Consider the following 20064-nt stretch of genomic DNA (forward strand, 5'->3'; position numbering starts at 1 on the left):
GAAACATGACTACAATTTGTGGTTAGCTACAATGTAAACTCAGCTCTCTGAACACATTTGGAAATGTTATCAAGAAGACTGACAGGACCTTGATATTTTTAAACAAAGTAACCTTCCTTAGACTACCTTGTCTATTATGCCCAGACTTCTATTTCAAATGCAGCTTCAAATTCTGTCAGTTAAATAGTTGCATTATAATAGTTACATAGATACTCTAATAAGTCACTTAACCTGAAACTGATTTGGGTGCAACCTATAGACAGATGCTTTAAATTCCTTCCATGATGAAAGCTATCATCACATAATAAAAACAGTAATAAGCTACTTAGAATACAATATAATTTACACAACCCCCAAGAAACAAGACAAAAACATCTGGCACAAAGAAGCAAAGTTTCTCCAAATTTCTGACATATTTTCTTCTCCTGTTGTATGATGCTACCTATTTTTTCCCCCTTCCCATATGAGAATGAAGGTAAAATGATGACTTTATCAAATTAGTTTAAATCCTTCTATTCCGTGTTGCAAAACCAATAATTTCAATTGGTTAGGGGTTTTAAAAATGTATGAAATAATTTACTAGCCCATCTGTTTATTACATTATTTCTTATCAACTATATCAACTATGAACAAAAAAGAATTTTCTCTAAGCCCTTAAACTTTTGCTTAGGGTAGAATATCTATGAAGATGCTGGACTGTTTACTTAGAAAAGAGCAAAGTCACATACATGAAATACAATTAGCAAAACTAAAAATATGAATCTTACTACAGAATATTCATATCAGTTAGAAAAAAGGAAAAAGCTGGTAAATTATACAGCAACCATAGGAGTACTGGGGGTACTCTAGATCAAAAGGCTCAAAGTAATATTTACTTCAACTTTTAGAAACAAAAAACCCACCTAGAATCAGAGGATTTAAAAGCTGAAAGTCACCTTAAAAATTATTTAACTTCTCATTTTATAGAAAAGTACAGTGAAACCCAAAGGAGTTAAGTGAGTTATCCATGTATTAAGTACAAGAATTGGATCTCAAACCCCATTTCAGTGGTTCTTTCTACAATGCCATAATTACATCTCACACTACTGCATGGATCATCTCATTCTTATGACCCAGTGGTGATCTTTATCCATAGGTATCGCTCTGGCCCTAAGTATAACAGTAAAAGGTTATATTATGGATCACAGACTCAAAGCTCAAAAGGCCCTTAATGGCCATCTTTTTACAAATGAGGATATTCGGGACCAAAGAGGTTTAGACTCACAGTTCTAGATAGTTAAGTGACTCAGCTAGAATTTGAATCTACAATTTCTGACTCCCCATCTGGCCAATTTTTTCCATTATACCACATGGCCTAATGTCCCTGGGCACTATTGGCAGGCCAGCATGATAAATAAAGGAGAAGGAAAAAAGGAAATAGTTAAAAGATAAGATGGAAAAAATATATATATGAAGAAGGATAACGTGTTCATTCTTTACTCTTATTCTAAGACATGTGACAGAACAACATCTATTATGCTAAAGAATCTCAGAACTCCACCAACAGTATTAACCAAGGCTGATGCATTGGAATCACTGAAACAAAAGATATCAGGATACAAGGGGAAAGAGGTGTGAAGGACCAGGAGCAATAATACTGGAGTAAAAATCTGAAGGAGAAAAGATGTTCCCCAAAAATTTGTGGAAAAAAACATGTCATTTTTTCCTCTTTTCTTTCGTTTTCACAGCTGTAATTAAACAACTGAAATTTTGCCAATAGAACTAGTTTTACAACCTATCTCTATATGTTCCTAAACCAATAAAGACCTTAAAGGATCCCCTGCCAAAAAATTTCATTTCTTCCCCAAAATCTTTCTTCTATCCATGTCTTCACCATTCTAAGAAGCAGGTATTGTCTTCATTCAACTTCTAAGAAGCTTCCTCAAATGTGAAAGAGACTAGTAATAAATCAAATTGTTTGGTCAAAAATAGTAGAACACAGCCCTGAAGTCAGGAGGACCTGATTTCAAATCTGGCTTGAGACACTTAACACATCTTGTGTGACCCTGGGCAAGTCACTTAATCCCAATTGCCTCAGGGAAAAAAAAAGGACAATATGTTGTAGAGATGATAGAAAACTGTAAAACTTAAGTGTTGAACCAAATTGTCTATATTTTCTAACTAAAATTAAACATAAAAATACTTTTCTCATTTTTTATAATTTCCATGCTTTAGTCCCCCTAACCCCCTTTACCTTCAGAGAAATATCAGTCCAGTAAATACGATTGTCTGTTACATCGAAATCTAAAGCAGAAGCTTCTTTCACACCAGTAAGTGGGATTGCCACATTGTTGTTGTTTGTTTCCAAAGAAATGCGCCTTATGTCCGCTCTCCGAGAAAACAAGAGGAAAGCTTCTGGAACAATGCAAGTCTTCATGTCACTGATAAGCTCAAAGCCAATGGGGCAGGCACAGCGGAGTCCTTGAGGTCTATAGAGGCAAAGATGACTACATCCCCCATTTTCATTAGCACATGGGTTGGAACCTAAAAATAAATTATGAAAGAGGAAAAAACAGACATGAAGCAACACAGTTTTTGGTGCCAATCATTTTAAGATTACTAAATATTTGGTGAATAAAGCCATATGTGTACTCTCTTCCATACTCAGACAAGAAATATTCATAGACCAGTAAAGAAATAAAAATTCATTATAAAAATTCTTTTCTTCTCCCCCATGGTTAAGTCCCAAGTAAGTGAAATTTTTTGCATGATACTGAACGTTTTTAGTAGGGAGGCATTCCTCTAAAACAACCACCAAAATTAAAATTTTGTTGCCAGAGCATTAAGTCCCATTTAAAAGGGTCAACCAAATTCCTTATGTTTTTTCCCCCTATTCTGCCGCTAGGGAAAATTTGAAAGTGCCAGAACTCACTAATCATCTATTTCAACTATTGAAAAAAGTTGCTCTGTAAATTTCTGCCTATTACTCATCTCTCTTCTCTTCTTTCTCTATTTCCAAACATTAGGTTAAGTTCTAATCTACTCACCAATGATTCGATGAACATTTGTGGCTTTTAGGCCCATAAGATCAGGTAACTGATCTATGATGATTTCCCTTTCAGCACTTCGTTTATGCACCCGTTCAATGCTACGTCTTTGCCAGTCAGTCCAATAGACATAGTCTCCAAGCAAGGTAAATCCAAAAATGTGAGGAATCTTGTCTTCTACCAATACTCTTCTTCCAGTACCATCTGCATTCATAACCTTTGGAATGGCAGTGGGAAGGAGAAAGTTATAATTTTACCTATTACATGATGAATACAATATAAGTAAAATAACTTAGTTCAGATTTTATTTTTAATCTATACCTGATGCCCCTTTTTTAATTCCCCGAGCAGGCTATTATAGGTCATTTCCTTCCTCACAACCCTAACTCCATTTCCTCCCTAACCAACTATTTCATTAAACTGGGAGGCATCTGAAGAGGGCTCAATTCAAACCCTCAAATCCTCAGGTTCTTTGCCCATTTCTTTTTCTTTTCTTTCATCCAAATGTAAGAATGGGAATTACTGGAGTAAATCAAATCATCCACAACACCTAAAGTAAGTAAACTAGATTACTGAAATTACTAATTGCTTTCCCTGCCACAAGTCTATCACCAATCTAGACCCTCTTATTCACTATTCCATGGCCATTTTCCTCAAATAAAGATCTAAACAAAGGGCTCATCTAAACTTAACCAAGTCTAGTGGCTTCTTATAGCTACTGACATAAAATATAAACTTCTTGGTTTAGCTTCCAGAGTTCTACAAAACCTGGCCCCAGTTTATTCAGTCTCACTGGTTATTACTCTCCACTCTAGAGTCTGAAATCTCACCAAACTGGCCCTTTCTTTGTTCCACACACATCATACTCCATCTCCCAACTGTGAGTCTGTACTGCCCGTTACACATGGCTAGAAATAATTCCCGCACTTCTTCCTCATAATGTCCCTCTCTGCTTTTATAATGCAGCTTAAGTATCATCTTCTAATAAATCCTTTCCTAATAACTGTTACACTCCCTTCCCTTCCCCCACACTACCTAATATTTACTTTGTATATGCATGTAGTATTCACTTACTTTATATTTATGCTGTATATGTGCGTGACAGAAACAATTGGGGATAAGTGACTTGCCTAGGGTCACATAGCTAGTACGTATTACATGTCTGAGGCTGAATTTGAACTCATGTTCTCCTGACTTCAGGGCTGGTGCTCTATCCACTCTGCTATCTAACTGTCCTGCTGTATATGCAGGTACTTGATGTCCCCCTCATTAGAACGTAAGCTCCATGGGAGTGAGGACTGTTTTATTCTTATAATTTTTATCCTCAGGGACAAGCATAATATCTGGCACAGAATAAGTAATAAATACTAGCAGATTGATCGATCGGTATAAAGGTCTAAATTTGTTCCCTAGGTGGAACAAAATGTTTCTTCATACTGGTTAAGAAATCTGATCATACCTTCTGAGGCCTCTATAAATTAGCAGGGATTTGGTTGGAATAAGAGATTTCAGTGGCAGTTAGAGAATTCTAGATAAAACCACTGCTTGAGGATGGGGAAAGGAAAGAGAATAAGCATATCCCTATCTATCTATCTATCTATCTATGAAGAGATATTTAGATTATCTATTTTTGTAGATAGATGTCTATATATATCTCTCTCTCTATATATATATATATAACCACCCACCTACATGCTAGGTATTATGCTTTACAAATATTGTCTTATTTCATCCTCACAACCATGGAATATAGGTACTGTTATTATTACCACTTTTAAAATTAAAGAAATTGAGACACACAGCAGGTAAGTGACTTGTCCAGGGTCACACAACTGCTAAATGTCTGAAGCTCAGGTCTTCCTGTCTATTGGTACAGCACCTTAACCACTCTATCACCTAGAACCTTATCTTTCTGCTCCCTCACCCCAACCCCCTCCACTGTTGCATGGTCACAGAAACACCGTGTAAGCTCTGAATAAGGATAATGGACTTTCCATCTTCCCATCAAAGCTTACCTAGAACAGGTGACCAAACAGTCTGCCTTGGATCCAAAAACAGACTGGAAACCCAATAAGTAATGTTTTGTTGGAATCTCAAATTAAATATGTCAAAAACCAAGTTATCACCTTCCTAACCTCACTGTTTCTAGAAGAGGAATCACCATTTCATCACCCACAGGATACCTTTTCCATGTTCAAAACTTTGGTGTTATCTTTGCCTCTTCCCTTGACTCTCCATATCCAAATACTTGCTAAATTTGTAAGGAGTATCAAATTCCAATTCAAAATTTGATTCCCAAGCCCAATAATTACTATAAACTTAGATTACTACAGTAACCTCTTTATAAACCTTATAATTCTTCTTCACACTGTTGAGAAATTAATATTTTGTGTGTGCATAAAATATTCCCTCTCTCACATTCTGTGTCCAAAACTTTTCAATGGTTTGCTAGTGCCCAGAGGTAAACATTAAATTCCTTAGCATTCAAGATCCTCCTACCAAATGTAATAATCTCATTTTTTCAACTATGTCTTAAACTACTCCCTCTATAAATGCTATACTCCAACAAAATTAGAGTCATTTTATATTTTCCTGCCTTATGCTTTGCTCATGCTTGAAACACCTTAGCTTTTCATCTTTCTCCTACTGAAATCCTATCAATCCTTTTAAGCCTAGTATAAACCACCTACTTTAAAAAGCCTTCAGTCAATGTTTTCCTCCTTAGATCCCACAAAGGATTCTATCTGCATCCTATCTTAGAGCTTTCATCATATACTACTATATATTATACTGCTCTATATTTCTAAATACAAAATATTACAATAATTCATCTGTATCAATAAAAGAGGGTACCACCACATTCAAGTTCTCCAGATTCAGTACTTCAGAAACTTCTCTTACTCACTTTCACTTCCAATTAGCTTTGTTAATTCCACCTCTCCAAAATAACTACTTGTCCCTTTCTCTTTAATCAAAAGGTTAACCTTTATTGGTGAAGAGATCCTTATCACCTCTCAGCAAGAGAGTAACAATTGATCTTTATATAATGCTGAGCACAATAAATTATTTTATTTAATCCAGCAAAGTCACTTAATTTCCACTGCCCCAGGTAATTAACTATTTACTCAAAGAACACCTGCCTATCACTATTTTTGTTTGTTTGTTTGTTTTTGCCTATCACTATTGATAAAAGCTGCTTCATCACCTGGAAGTTCCTATATAATAATAATAATAATAATCCTCAGCTCTTAGAACCCATTCATCCATTAAAGAGATCCTCAGGAAAATCCTACAAAGTAGGTGATAGTATTATCCTTTTTTACAGATGTAAAAACTGAAGCTCAAGGAGGTTAGGTGATCTGCCAGGATAGCAGATCTGCTAACTAGTAAGTGCCTATAGAAAGACTTGAAACCAGGTCTTTGTAATCTAGCCCTCTAATATGCTATGCTAAAACATTTATTACAATAGCTTCTTAACTGGTCTCTCTGCTTCTAGGGCATACTCCTCCATTTTCCATCAGCAGCACTGCTTTATTTTGGTACCACGGAATATCCTTTTGTGTCCCCCCACACACCTTTAGCTTCTTTTTGTGTGCTGTCTTCAACCATTAGATGTAAGCTCTTTGGAAGAAGACTGTCTTTTCCTTATTTGTATCCTCAGCACTTAGCACAGTGCCTAGCATATAGTAGTAATAAATATTCAAAATTCAATTCCTTGCCAATTTATCCTCCAAAAACCTCCAAATTGACATTCTTCAAATGAATAGATTTGACTATATCATTCCCTTACTAAAACATTCTTGGTGGCACCCTATTATCTCTAGAATGAATTACAAAACCCTCACTAGCATCTAAAGCTCTCCACAAACAGCTTCCCAATGTCTTGCACAGCTGGGGGCAAGGTAGATAGAGTGCAGGACTTGGAATCAGGAAAATTTTGCATTCTAATCTGGCCTTAGACACCAGGCAATAATCCTTGTGGTTACTGCTTGGTAACAGTGGCTTAGGCCTGTGGCTTTACCGTTATTCTTCTCCTCTATGCTCCTAGAGCTAGAGGATTCCACACCAGCCCCTAGCTACAGTTGGCCTGGGAACCTTTCTCCTTTTTCTTGCCATGGGGATCCACTCAGGCCTTTCTTGTATACTCTGAAGCTACTCTGCACAACTTCTACCTACTCTGGTTTATCTTCATTGTCAGTTTCCATAGAATTCTGACAGTTTTTTAATGTAGCATTCAGAAATGTATAGGTGATTCAGTTTATTTTTCTTTTTCTAATCCATTTTTAGAACTTTACAGAGCTGTTTTGGGGAAATATAGTCTTAATTTTTCCTTTTGGAAGGGGGACAAGGGGAGAGAAATACAGCAGTCACTTACTGGCCTGATCTCACTACTGATCAACACAGAGCTTTGAGACAATTCTGCTTTACCCACTCTTTTGACAGAATGATCACCCCACCCCAGGGCTCACCATATTGGTGTCAGGATTAGTTCAAATATAGGAAAAATTTTAGTCTATTGAGCTCAACTGATCAATAGGCTTCAGTAACAGAATTAGACAAACATAACCTTGTTGCCACTGTCCTATGCTTACAATTCCATTAAACAATACTGCCTGCTTCTTGAAAAGCAATAATTAAAACTTCATCAGAAGTGAAAGTGGCCTCCTGCCCCAGATAGGAAAAAAGGTCATAACATCATTTTACTGAAATGCCCAATATTGATAACTAATTATTTTTACTTATTTAAAACAGATTTAATTTCATGATATTTGATAAATAAAATATTCATTACATGGCAAAATATGAAAAACTATAAAATGTAGTTAGATAAAAGTATGGAAATAAAAGGCCAGAATCACTTCTATTTTAGCTAGATGACCTATCTGGGCATCTCAGTGTGCATAGTAAAGAGTCCTCTTGAATGGAATTCAAGAGATTTGAGGTTTTATTCTCAGAAATACTACTAACCAGTACTTGTGATTTCAAACATGCAACTTGACCTACCTGGCTTACAGTTCTCTTATCTGTAAAAATAAGGAATTTGGGCTAGATGATTTTTATGTAATCATTTTTAGCTCTAAAATTCTACAATAAGGTGTTTTCTAAATAGTTTATCTACAATGTAATAACAGAAAATGGCAGATATGTGTACCATTATCCTTTCTATGCCAAGCTTGAAATACTGTTTCTATACTGAATAAAAGAAAACAATTAAGTTAAAAATGTAAATTGTTTTTAATTTTGCTCTTCAATCAATAAATCTAATTCAATAATCAAGTCAGTACATTTAATAAATACCTCCTATAAGCAAAGCACTATGCTAAGTGCTAAGATATAATCAGAACAATTCAACATGAAGGGGGTAACATATAATAAATTAGTAATCCAAAATAGAAGAGAAATCATAAATTTGTAAGAGAAATAAAAACAATAAATACAAGATCAAGGAAGGAAAGATCATTTTCAGCTAGATCTGAGAGCGTGATTTCTAAGAGAAGGGGTTAATTGTGAGGTAGGTATTTCAAGTGAATTCAGCTACTATACTCAAAATGCTGTAGGACCTCAGAAAGAAATTCAATAGGTCAAGAACTTTGCTTTCAAATAAACTTTAGGTAGAATGTTAAGACAATTACACCAACACATATGAAACTCAACAATATATGGCACTTTGTGCTATGTGCTACAGAATAAACTCAGAAGCAATAGATATTTCTAGCTTCATCTGCAGGAAAGAATGAAAATACAGAATCTGAGTACAATAAGGATTTTGAGTTTTAATCATCAGAAATGAATTCATGCAGAAAGATTAAAAAGTGGGTCTTGTTGAAACAGGGTTTACACAGAAGACTGATAAGGCACTTTAAAAAAAAATATATGACCACAATAGTTCATTACTGAAAAGGTCATAAGAAATTATCTATATAATCTTATTTTGTAGATTTAAAAATTAGGCCCAGCTAAGTAAAGGTGAGTTGGCCAAATTTATAACAATCAATAGCAGGCTTGGACCAGAGATGATTTTATTAAAGGAATGTGAATTTTATTTTGTAGACAATGGAAAGGAACTTTTTTGTCATTACAGACATATAGCCCCATGAACATTTTTTGGGTATCTATCATGTGTACAGGGATTATGCTACATGAAAAGAAGCAAAGATCAGAGTAATATGTGTCAGGACCTCGAGTGGAGTAATGACATAAGTACATCTCTCCTCATATTATTCATAATGCAAAAGAATATAATAATTCCCATCAATCTAATAATCTGCACGGAGTAGGATGCTAGTAAAATTCCAACATTATTATCCTAGTTTTCCACAAAAATAATTACAATAAATTGGGATTTCATATTATATGCTTAGTCTTTCAGAGCAGTGATAATGAAAAGCCCACTTAAACCAGATAGTCTTAGGTAAAGAACCTCCAATTTAAACATTTAGTATCATTAGCAAGATATTTGAAATTAAGAAATTCCTCCTAAAATTCAATGCCAGAAAAATCTTCACCTACACATATCAGTGTGCCTCTTTTTAATTTTTTTTTTTTATTTAATAGCCTTTTATTTACAGGATATATACATGGGTAACTTTACAGCATTAACAATTGCCAAACCTCTTGTTCCAATTTTTCACCTTACCCCCCCCCCACCCCCTCCCCTAGATGGCAGGATGACTAGTAGATGTTAAATATATTAAAATATAAATTAGATACACAATAAGTATACCTGACCAAAACATTATTTTGCTGTAGAAAAAGAATCAGACTCTGAAATATTGTACAATTAGCTTGTGAAGGAAATCAAAAATGCAGGTGTGCATAAATATAAGGGATTGGGAATTCAATGTAATGGTTTTTAGTCATCTCCCAGAGTTCTTTTTCTGGGCATAGCTAGTTCAGTTCATTACTGCTCCATTAGAAATGATTTGGTTGATCTCGGTGCTGAGGAGGGCCTGATCCATCAGAACTGGTCATCATATAGTATTGTTGTTGAAGTATATAATGATCTCCTGGTCCTGCTCATTTCACTCAGCATCAGTTCATGTAAGTCTCTCCGGGCCTTTCTGAAATTATCCTGTTGGTCATTTCTTACAGAACAGTAATATTCCATAATTTTCATATACCACAATTTATTCAACCATTCTCCAACTGATGGACATCCATTCAGTTTCCAAATTTTTAGCCACTACAAAAAGGGCTGCCACAAACATTCGTGCACATACAGGTCCCTTTCCCTTCTTTATAATCTCTTTGGGATATAATCCCAGTAGTAACACTGCTGGATCAAAGGGTATAGTGTGCCTCTTTTTAAAAACAAAATGGAAGTTATAAAAGCTAATTTTGTCCTTTTTTTTTTTTTTTTTTTTAATAAATAATTTCACCTTCTAGAAAACCCAGAGCTAAATTGAGATCTTACAATAACTTAAAAACCCCACCTACCTGAGAATGCCAGGCTGAACTATAACTATTTTCCTTTCAACCTGTTTTTTTCTTATTTGTTTTTATTCTGAATTATTTTATTTCATATGCTTTCAACTTTGTAAACTATCACAGAACATTGCTAAAAGGAAGGCTGGTTTCAATGATAAATTCTTATTACTGATAATGACAACAATACTGTTGTAAAATCTCATTTGAACTTTTTTTTTTTTTTTTAAAGCAAAACATTTCCAATTTGCTCAGGAAAAAGCATGTATTGGCCCTGCTTTTTCTTTTTTAACTGGGAAAAAAAAAATCAAACTTAACAGAGATAATAACCAAATATTCTTCACAGGATCATAGAGAGCTTTAAGAGACCTTAAAGAGATCATTTAATACAATCCTTTCATTTTATAGATAAGAAAACTGTTGACCACAGCATGGAAAGGATACTACAAGGACAGAGCATCAGTTAATCACTTAATCAGTGTCCCTAACTCTGTGTGTAGGCCATGTTGTCATACTGGTTAAATCTGAGGAACAATTTTTCATTAAGAGAGCTAAGAGATCATTATCCTATTACATGTAGCCTGTACTGTTGCCCACTCTGCTACTGCTGGAACATGAATGTGAATGCTGTGTGGGGGGAGGGAGAGAAGAGGAGGGATGGTCCCACTCTATCTTTGTTGTCCTATTCATTTATCTTCCACAATCACCATCCCTAGCCCCCCAGTGCTGGAGCACTGATGAAGATGCTGCCAATGTGGGATCCAAGTGACGCCTTCCATCATGTTGAAAGCCCCTGCTGTTACTTCTCCCAAATAACTATGTGAGGCCTTGTCTATAGCCTACTCTTCAGGATTTCTCCATCACCTCTTTGTAAATGGCTTCTTTTTGAAAAATCTTGACTCTTATTTTAATTAAATAAAAGAAATTAAATTAAATTTTTAAAAAGAGGGCCTAAATTAAAATCTGCCTCTGACATTCACCTTTCATGTAATCTTGGACAAATTTGGTGGTAAGGAATTAAAAGTTGAAGATGAAGAATGTTGCAGTGCCTAGGCTACAGGAGATAATGTAGTTTAATGACAAAAGCATCAGATCTGGGGTTAAAGAAGCTGGGGTTGAATCCCAGCTCTGCTATTTGTTACCTCTGTGATCCTAGATAACTCACTGTTATAAGAGAACTAGTTCAATTTCTTCAAATGAAAATAAAGGAAGAGACCAGCAAAGAAAGTAAAGGAGAAGGAAGCAGACAATCCAGATCCTCGATTCCACACATGCACTATAACACCAATGAAAATCTAAGAGGACCAGACTGAATAATTGGGAAATCTAAAGAGAAAGTCAGTGGATCTTTTTCTATCCCAAGATCACAAATTCGGCTCATAGGCAAATGAACAGGACAAGAACCATGGAACAGGTATGGGCCAGGATCAAGGATTCAGTGTGATCCCAGAGAAGGATCTCAGATTCAGTACCAAACAGAAAAGATATAAGAGGGTCGTGTTATGTTTTGAACCTAAAGTCTTCCAGATAGTGGATATGGCTGGTGAATGCAACAGGCTACTGGAACTTCACACAGGGGCAAGGAAGAAGCTATGTGGCTTAGACTTAGAGTTTGAAGTCGGCAAGTTCAGGAGGCCAGTGATCAGTTCATGTCCTAAATTAAAGGAGAGTGGGAAGACAAGAGAGATCCAACAGCATTGGAAAAGACAATATGCAAGTAGGTAACTGTCTCTTAACTTCTTAAAAATTTGCTTTAAAAAATGGCATTAAAATCAAACAGAAACAGGTAGATGAGTATTCCTGAGGGCAGAAAAAAAAAAAAACCACATTAATAACAGTATCTATGTTCTATTTATTTTTATTATTGTTAAATATTTCCTAATTACATTTTAAACTGGTTTGGTAAATGCTTCCCTGGCTTGACTGAATGTTCCATCTTCACCGAGTATTCTTTCCATTGCTAAGTAGACATTTTGTTAAATGTTAGATATTCTATTAGGAATCTCATATTTTAATAGCAAAAGATCGCCTTGAATCAGATCTGGTCCACAAAAATCATCATTCTATTAATGCAAAAAAATTCTAAGACAGATGAGTTCCTAAAATCTAAAATCTATTGAGCAAAAATAAGACTTAAACTTATCTTGAAATCATTTATTATTTACTATATGTCTGTGTATTATTTGGGATAAAAAAAAGAAAAAGTACAGTAGTCCCTGACCTCATAAGGCTTACTTTCTACTGTAGGGAAGTATCATTCACGTAGAAAGGTAAATATTTTTTAAAATGTAAAAATAAAATAATCTGGGCAGAGGTACATTAACTGGGAAAGATCAGGAAAGGACTCATATTTCTTGCCGATGTTGTATCTGTATGGACATGGTCTCAAGGAAGAAACAAAGAAAATAGGTAGGAGAGACTCTTATCCACATTAGCTTAAAAAAAAAAAAAAGGCAAGTATGATAGTTATGGCAGATGTACATGGGTATACATGTATATATGAGTTTTGAGATACTCCTTGCTCTTTGTAAAATACTATCTTATCCCCAGAAAGTTATGGAGTGGAAAGTTGAACCCATGTGCATCATGAAAGAAAGCAACATTGTTTTGTTTTGTTTTAAGCCTCAAGGGCTCTATCAGTGCCAGCTTAATTTCTCACCTGAGTATGTTCACCTCTTCATAACACCCCTTCTAACTCCAAGGGGCTTACAAGACTTTGCTGTACTTATTGCAGTTACATTATCAGTTTAGCCCACTGCAAGATCAGAACTTCAGAGCCCAAAAGACCTACTAGTATCAGCTTCCCAAGTGGTAGGGAATACTATGACTCACCAAAACAAACCAGGCTCCAGTATTGTTTTTAAGTTCATTTGCTTTAGTTTAACACATCTAAGACCCCAGCCCTACTCTGAAACAAGAGAATTCCTTTTCATTCTAATCCAGACTTATAGTAGTAAACTAGAAAGAATACTAAATCACAAGACAAATTCCTGAATTCCTAATACTCCCACAGACTGTGAGGCTATGGGTAAGTCATGTAATTTTAGTTACTCTTACTTTCTCCTTTGTAAAATGGGTTTAACGAACTAAATGATACTTGGCCACAGACTATTCCAACCCCCAACTTTTAATATAATACTTAAATAAGCTTTGAGATTTCATCAAGATTTGTTTAAATAGAAATGTTAAAAGTCATTTGTTTCTGTACAGTTTTTACCTGGGCTTGGTGATCTAAACAGACAGCTGCCTAGGCCACACTGAATCTAGATAATCCAATGAATCTATGTTTCTGCCAAAGCACAGATTGCAACCAATCTTTGCCCAGGTCCTATCATAAGTTCTCTTTGGTATATTCCCCATGCTGATATGTAGAAGGAGGTACAGAAAAGAGGATTGTCTTCTTCTAGGGTTTTCAATATTATAAAATTAAAGGTAATCTAAGACACTAATTTCACATTTTAAATGCTAGGCCGATATATTATTAATTCTTATATTACTTCAGAGTATTTTAGTTAGCTGTAATCAAAAACATTCCCAAAGTCTGAAAGTCATAGTGAGAATAGTCTATAAAAGGAAACATGTAACTTAACATGTAGCTATAAAAGGAAACATGTAGATAAACAAACCAGTGAACATCTATATATATATGTTGTGGTAATAGCCACAGCAAACCTCTTAAAGATATCACATCTGATTACTTGAATTTCTGATTACACGATAAAACTGAATTGTCCATGAGGTTCTAGAAGGCATTGTTTACCAGAACCAAACTAAGATTTACAATTCCATTTGAACAATGTGCAAGAAATAGCTGAAAGTTTGACAAACAAGCAAGTGATATAAACTAAACTAAGCAGATTGATATTCAGATCAGCAAAAGAATTATAAAAAGAAATAAAATATCATAAACATTAACTACCAGCAACAGGCTACAGAAGCCTTTGGAGTAGCAGCAGGCCCAGGTCACCAATTCCTGCTTTTACTCTAGTTCTCACATAAAATCATGCAGAGAAACAATTCCTATGAAGTAGAAGCCAGGCAGGGTTATCAATGCTGACAACTCCCATACACAAGGCAAGCGAGCCCATCAAGCTAGAGCAGTAGGCACTTCAGGGAGAAGAGGGAACATGTGCCAAGTAAGTCACATCACCCCTACCATCTGGACCAGCCTCTTTTTTGGGACCTGATGAGGTTAGATTAGAACATAAGAGCCTTAGAAACAGCAATTCTTCTAAACTAGTGAGTAACTTGATAAAGATGCAGCCTGGCCACTGCTTCTTCATGTACTGCAGTCACAGCTACTGAAGACCCAGAAAATAAAGTTCTTGCTATACAAGTCACTGGCATTGTAAAATAATTGAACATCAGAAAATAATGAATTTATGAGTAGAAATGTCATTGAAGAAGAGACAGTATCTTCTACTTTGCTGTTATACCCTAAGGACTATGAGGCCTTCAAATGCCTAGCAACCAAAACTTCTCCCCATTAGAACGTGAACTCATTGAAAGCAGGGGCTATCTTACTTTTCCACTTGTACCCCCTAGCATTAAGCACCATGCTTTGCAAATAGTAAGCACTAATAAATATTTTATTCATTCAAAAAAATAGAAATGAAATATAACTTTAAACTATTTATAAAGGGGGACATTCTCATATCTATCAATATAAGTCAGATCTGAAAACCAAACAAATAATATTTAACTGAATTTAATCTAACCAATATTTGTAGACTGCATGTGGTTTTTTTTTTATTTATTTAAATACACCTAATCATTTTATTATTGTAATAGCTTTGCTGAAGTACATATATATTGAAAAATTACATTCCATATACAGAACTTCTATAAAACAAATTAGAGAAATTTTCTGCTTTGAACATAAAAGGAAAAAGAGATGAGCATTTGTTAATAAAAACAATAAAAACAAAAATTTAAAAATTTATCTAAAACCTAATCTAATTAACTGTAAAGGCTCTTTTTATAATGAAAAGAGGTTGGAAATACCACAGTCACACTAAAAAGTATTTTTTTGTAAGCAGCCAAAACTTACTCAATAATACCAGTTTTAGAGATAAGACAAAGATTGACTTGTGAAATAAACCTAAAGAAGATTCCCTCAAAACATTCTTTCAGTATTCACTTCACATGATAATTATTCTTACAATCATCTGAAAAAAAAATTTCCATTCCAAGTCATTTGATATTATAGAAAAATAATTTTTAAAAAATTTCAAGCCTGAACAAACCTTACAGGCTCATCTATTTGAAGATTTCTACTGATGATTCACTAACTATGTGCCAGACACTATGAGGACACAGAGCTAAAAATAAGTCCTGCTCTCAAGGAGCATATATTCTACCGGAATGCAAGTAAAAGAGGCTATTTCTTATTGCTAGATTATCAGGCAAGTATTATAAAATGTTCCATAAATCTAAGAATTACAAGTAATAACTGAGAATCAATGAAAAATGGAGAGGATTACTCTTCTCAATATAGAAGAATAATCAACGCCAGCACTTCTAATTGTTCCCAGACTGCAAAACTAGAGAAATACAAGTCTCCTTTCAAGAAGTGTCAGATTGTGATCTATAAAGATCACGTGATAAAACTGATTAGGCTTATTTATACTATTAAAAAATGGGAAGACAAGGCTTACCCCCCCAAAAAAAAAAAATTTGCAGAGGCAATCCAACTACCAAATTTAGACTTAAAAGCTCAATAGTACTTAACAGATTATTCTAAATCATGTAGGTAGTATTATAAACTTATAGGCAAAGGGTACCCTTTATTGGTGAGGCTGCAGGATATGTTGTGGCCTTTAGATTGTAGTTACTACACCTATCACCAAGCAAACTTTTCTCATTATATATTTTATTGTAATTTTTAGTTTTAAATCAAGTATACTTATTAATGAACCAAAAGAATGAGCACCTAAATGATAAACTACTTTTGACTACTACTGATTTGAGATTCTTTTTCTTGCTTCTGTGAAATTGAGGAAGATTAAGGACCTACAGAAGGATCTAGGAAAAGGGTAGCTAGCAAGATTAGCAAGAGTTAAAAGAACAAAATTTTGAATAAAGAGTGCATTGGTAGATAGAACAGCTCGGTTTAAAAAAAAAAAAAAAAAAAAGGTAATTTGGTAAAAGGAGAGAAAGAAGAATGGGTTGTGACTAGAGGGTTGTTGAGCCTAAGAAAAGAAAGTTGAGTATGGTTGTCAAATTATAAATAGTTCTTTTGTTAAGTTATCAAGAGGTGATCAGAGGAGATAATGGTTTTAATGAAGTGCTTGAAGATAAGGCTTATGTCTTACATGCATATTTATAAAACCACAATTTTTTTTTTAAAGCAGAGAAACCTTTATCAGTACTTAAAGAAGAATAAATTTTAGAAGTGACTTTTACTGAGGATAATTTATATTTCTTCTAGAACCAAATGACCTGCAGTCTGTGTTCTAAGAATAAAATTGTGTATCCTCTTAGAAGATAAATTGAATAGATTTAAGGCACTTCTTTTCACACTCAATGGCTCAGAGACAATGAAAATGTTCCTTAAAAAATAATGAACTAAGTTTTCAATTGAGGAGAGGGAAGAGGAAGGGAAATCACCTCAAATGGCAGTTGAAACTTGACCCTTGAGCTGGATAGTAACATAAAGGAAGGAAAGGGACATCTGGAGCTAAATAATAAATTATACGTTCTCACTAAAAAGAAGGGAACTGAATGCTCTAAGAAGAAAGCAGGTGCTTATCCTCTAAGGAATGATATATTAGAGTTAAAGAAGCTATCAGGTAAGGCATTAGTCAACAAGTTTGGAGGAAAGAATAAAAAGTAGTGGTGGTTGGTGATTCCTTGTTCAAATATCTATCAGCCTGAAAACAATAGAATTTTGCAGCTTAAGGAAGGGTATGTATCCAACATATAATAGCTTATTAAAATGAATTACCGACTCCTGGTGATTTATGGGGACACAAATGATATTACCAGAGGGAATCTAAAAATCATTGCCAAACATTTGGGCAAGAATATTAAGACCAAAGATGGAGATTGAGCAAGACACTTCAAAAAAGGAAAAGGGGAAGGGAGAAAAACTAAGTTGAAAAGTTCACAGCTGGTAATGAAGAGGTTATCTAAGAATTGGATATCAATATCTGTACCTTAAAGTATAGGAGTGAGAGACCACTCCTGGGGCCCTTTAATAAAAGGTCCTTTAAGGACCTGGGGCCCTTCTAATAAAAACTGGAAAAAATCTACTAGCCTTTGCAGAATATCTTGCAAATCTAACCAAAAGTGTTTTAAACTAATAAAGGATAGAAGAAGGGAGAAAACTGCCTATGTAGAATCACCAAGCTAGCCAGCATAGAAAACAGCTTAGATGAATGCAGTTGAAATATCCAATATTCATAGAAATACAGATTTAAAGAAAGCAGTCAGTAAGTAAACTAATAGACTCAAAATGTTTACATACAAATGCAAGATTTAGATAACATGAAAGAACTAGAAGAAAATTAATACAATTAAATTAATAAAGGGAAATAAAAGGAATTTCATTGTGAAGGGATGAAAATATCTCCCATAAAGGCTTGATATTCAAGATACATAAGGAACTTTCACAACTATATAAAATTAAAAGCCATTCCCCAATACATGTAGTCAAAAGATATGCAAAAGAAACACAAGCCATTAACAATCTTATGAAAGAATGATCTAAAATAAAAATTAAAAAATTCTGAAGTTTTATCTCATATTCAACAAATTGGCAAAGACGACAAAAGATGGAAATGGGCAATACTGGTAGGGTTGTGAAAACTGAATACCACGATGTGTTGGTGGATTTGTAATCATGCTAAGAATATGACTAAAATGCCCTAACCCTCATAAGTATCATTGAGGCTTGATGAGATGAAACATATAACTGGATTATGTCTTTGGATGGGTAACTCCTATTTAAAAGAAATAGGACAGGCAAAAAATGGGAAGGAGAGGGAAAAGGACATCAGATTGTATATTAAGATATAGTTGTAAGGAAATCCAGTAAACAAAGGTAAAGGAAACATAATGGAAGGCATTTAGTAAAAATAAAAAAAATAAAAAACACAAAAGAGAAACAATTTTTAAATTAAAATATGCTACAAAATACCCATAAAGAAAGAAGTAATAGGAATCTGAGAAACAGATCCAATCCTGGCACAAACCCCCAAAAAGTAGTATTAGAAAATTTCAATTACCTTGACATATGCTGGGAAGTAGTTAATCACTTTTTGAATTGAATTAATAACAATTTCACCTTCAAAAGGTCAAGAAAACAGGGAATTTTTTATACTGATTATGATTTTCATTAATAAAGAATTAGATGTTGGGGTAGAAATAATGAAAACATTGTGAGAAAAAGTAACCACAATCTCCTAAAGTTTGTGATAGAACAAGAGAAGAAAGCCAAGGTAAGTATGACATTTCAGAGAAATGATATGGACCCACAATTCTATTAGGGTAGGCAGCCTAGGAAGGACATGAACTCACAAGATTTAAATTCTAAAGACACAAATAATTCCACAGAACAAGAAAAGAAGTTACAATTCAAAAATGCAATTGGGATTAAGAGGGAAGTTATCAACTGATTTAGATTTTTAAGAGACGGAAGGACAAATGATAAAAAATGAGTATATGAGTCTGGCACAATACTATGAAAAGAAGCACTAAGTAATAAATTTCAGAATAAATCAAAGTTAGGGTGGGAAATTAAGAAAAAAACAAAAAGGTTTTGTTTTTGAGCCACCCTAGGAAAAAGAGGAGGATCAGCATCACTTGGGATGGACAGATCAAAGATAATAGAGATAAAGTCTTATTTTAATTCTATTTTCTGTTTTAAAGAGAATAATCTTTGCATTAGAGATAACAAAATGAAAGTAGTTAACAGGGAGTTAATATCCAAGATTAATAAGAAAGTGTCTAGTTACCTTTGACAAATGCAAGTCACCTGGCCCAGATGAACTACCTATTCCTAAAGTAATGAAAGAATTGGAGAGGTAAACTATTAAATTGGAGAGGTAGAAATAGCTGAAAACCCTCAGAAAATAGTAGAGATGTGAAAGGATAAGAAAAGGGCAAATGTTCTGATTTCCAAAGACAATCATCTGAAAAACCAGGTCAGGGAGCTTAACTTCAATTCTGTTAAAATGCTAAAAACAGATCACTAAAGAGTTAATGAACATCTGGAAAAGGAAATGGGTAATTACAGAGAGTCAATGTGGCTTCAAAAAGAACAAGTCAGGCCAGATGAGCCTCTTATGAAAGGGCCACTAAGCTACTAAAACAAGGAAATACTATGAATGTAAATTAGCTATGTTTTATTGACCTCACCTATTATTATGAGGACTGGATTATAATAATAAGACAGTCTGAAAACTGATTGAATGATGAGATCCACAGAGAATTAATTAACAATTCAATATCACCCTGAAATATCAAGTCTGCAATGAAGAGTTCTTGGGGATCTATATATGACCTGTACTGTTTGACATTTTAATCTGTAATTTAGTTAAAGGTAAAGGAAGACATGCTCATATGAAATGCTGATGACACAAGCTGGGAAGTTTTCTTCAAATATTTTTGT

At 34.4% G+C, this 20064-nt stretch overlaps 1 protein-coding gene across 1 annotated transcript in view; it reads right to left on the reverse strand.

The window, feature by feature from the left end:
* Nucleotides 1–20064, reverse strand: part of LRP6 (LDL receptor related protein 6) — a 129372-nt gene that overhangs the window by 41458 nt on the left and 67850 nt on the right. Inside the window, exons 8-9 of the mRNA XM_023504584.2 lie at nt 3027–3243; nt 2234–2523 (exon numbers count right to left, since the gene is read on the reverse strand). Coding sequence (XP_023360352.1) covers nt 2234–2523; nt 3027–3243 — 507 coding nt within the window. The remainder of the gene's footprint in view (nt 1–2233; nt 2524–3026; nt 3244–20064) is intronic.

The sequence above is a fragment of the Sarcophilus harrisii genome, chromosome 5 (genome assembly GCF_902635505.1).
Source record: "Sarcophilus harrisii chromosome 5, mSarHar1.11, whole genome shotgun sequence".
NCBI lineage: Eukaryota > Metazoa > Chordata > Mammalia > Dasyuromorphia > Dasyuridae > Sarcophilus > Sarcophilus harrisii.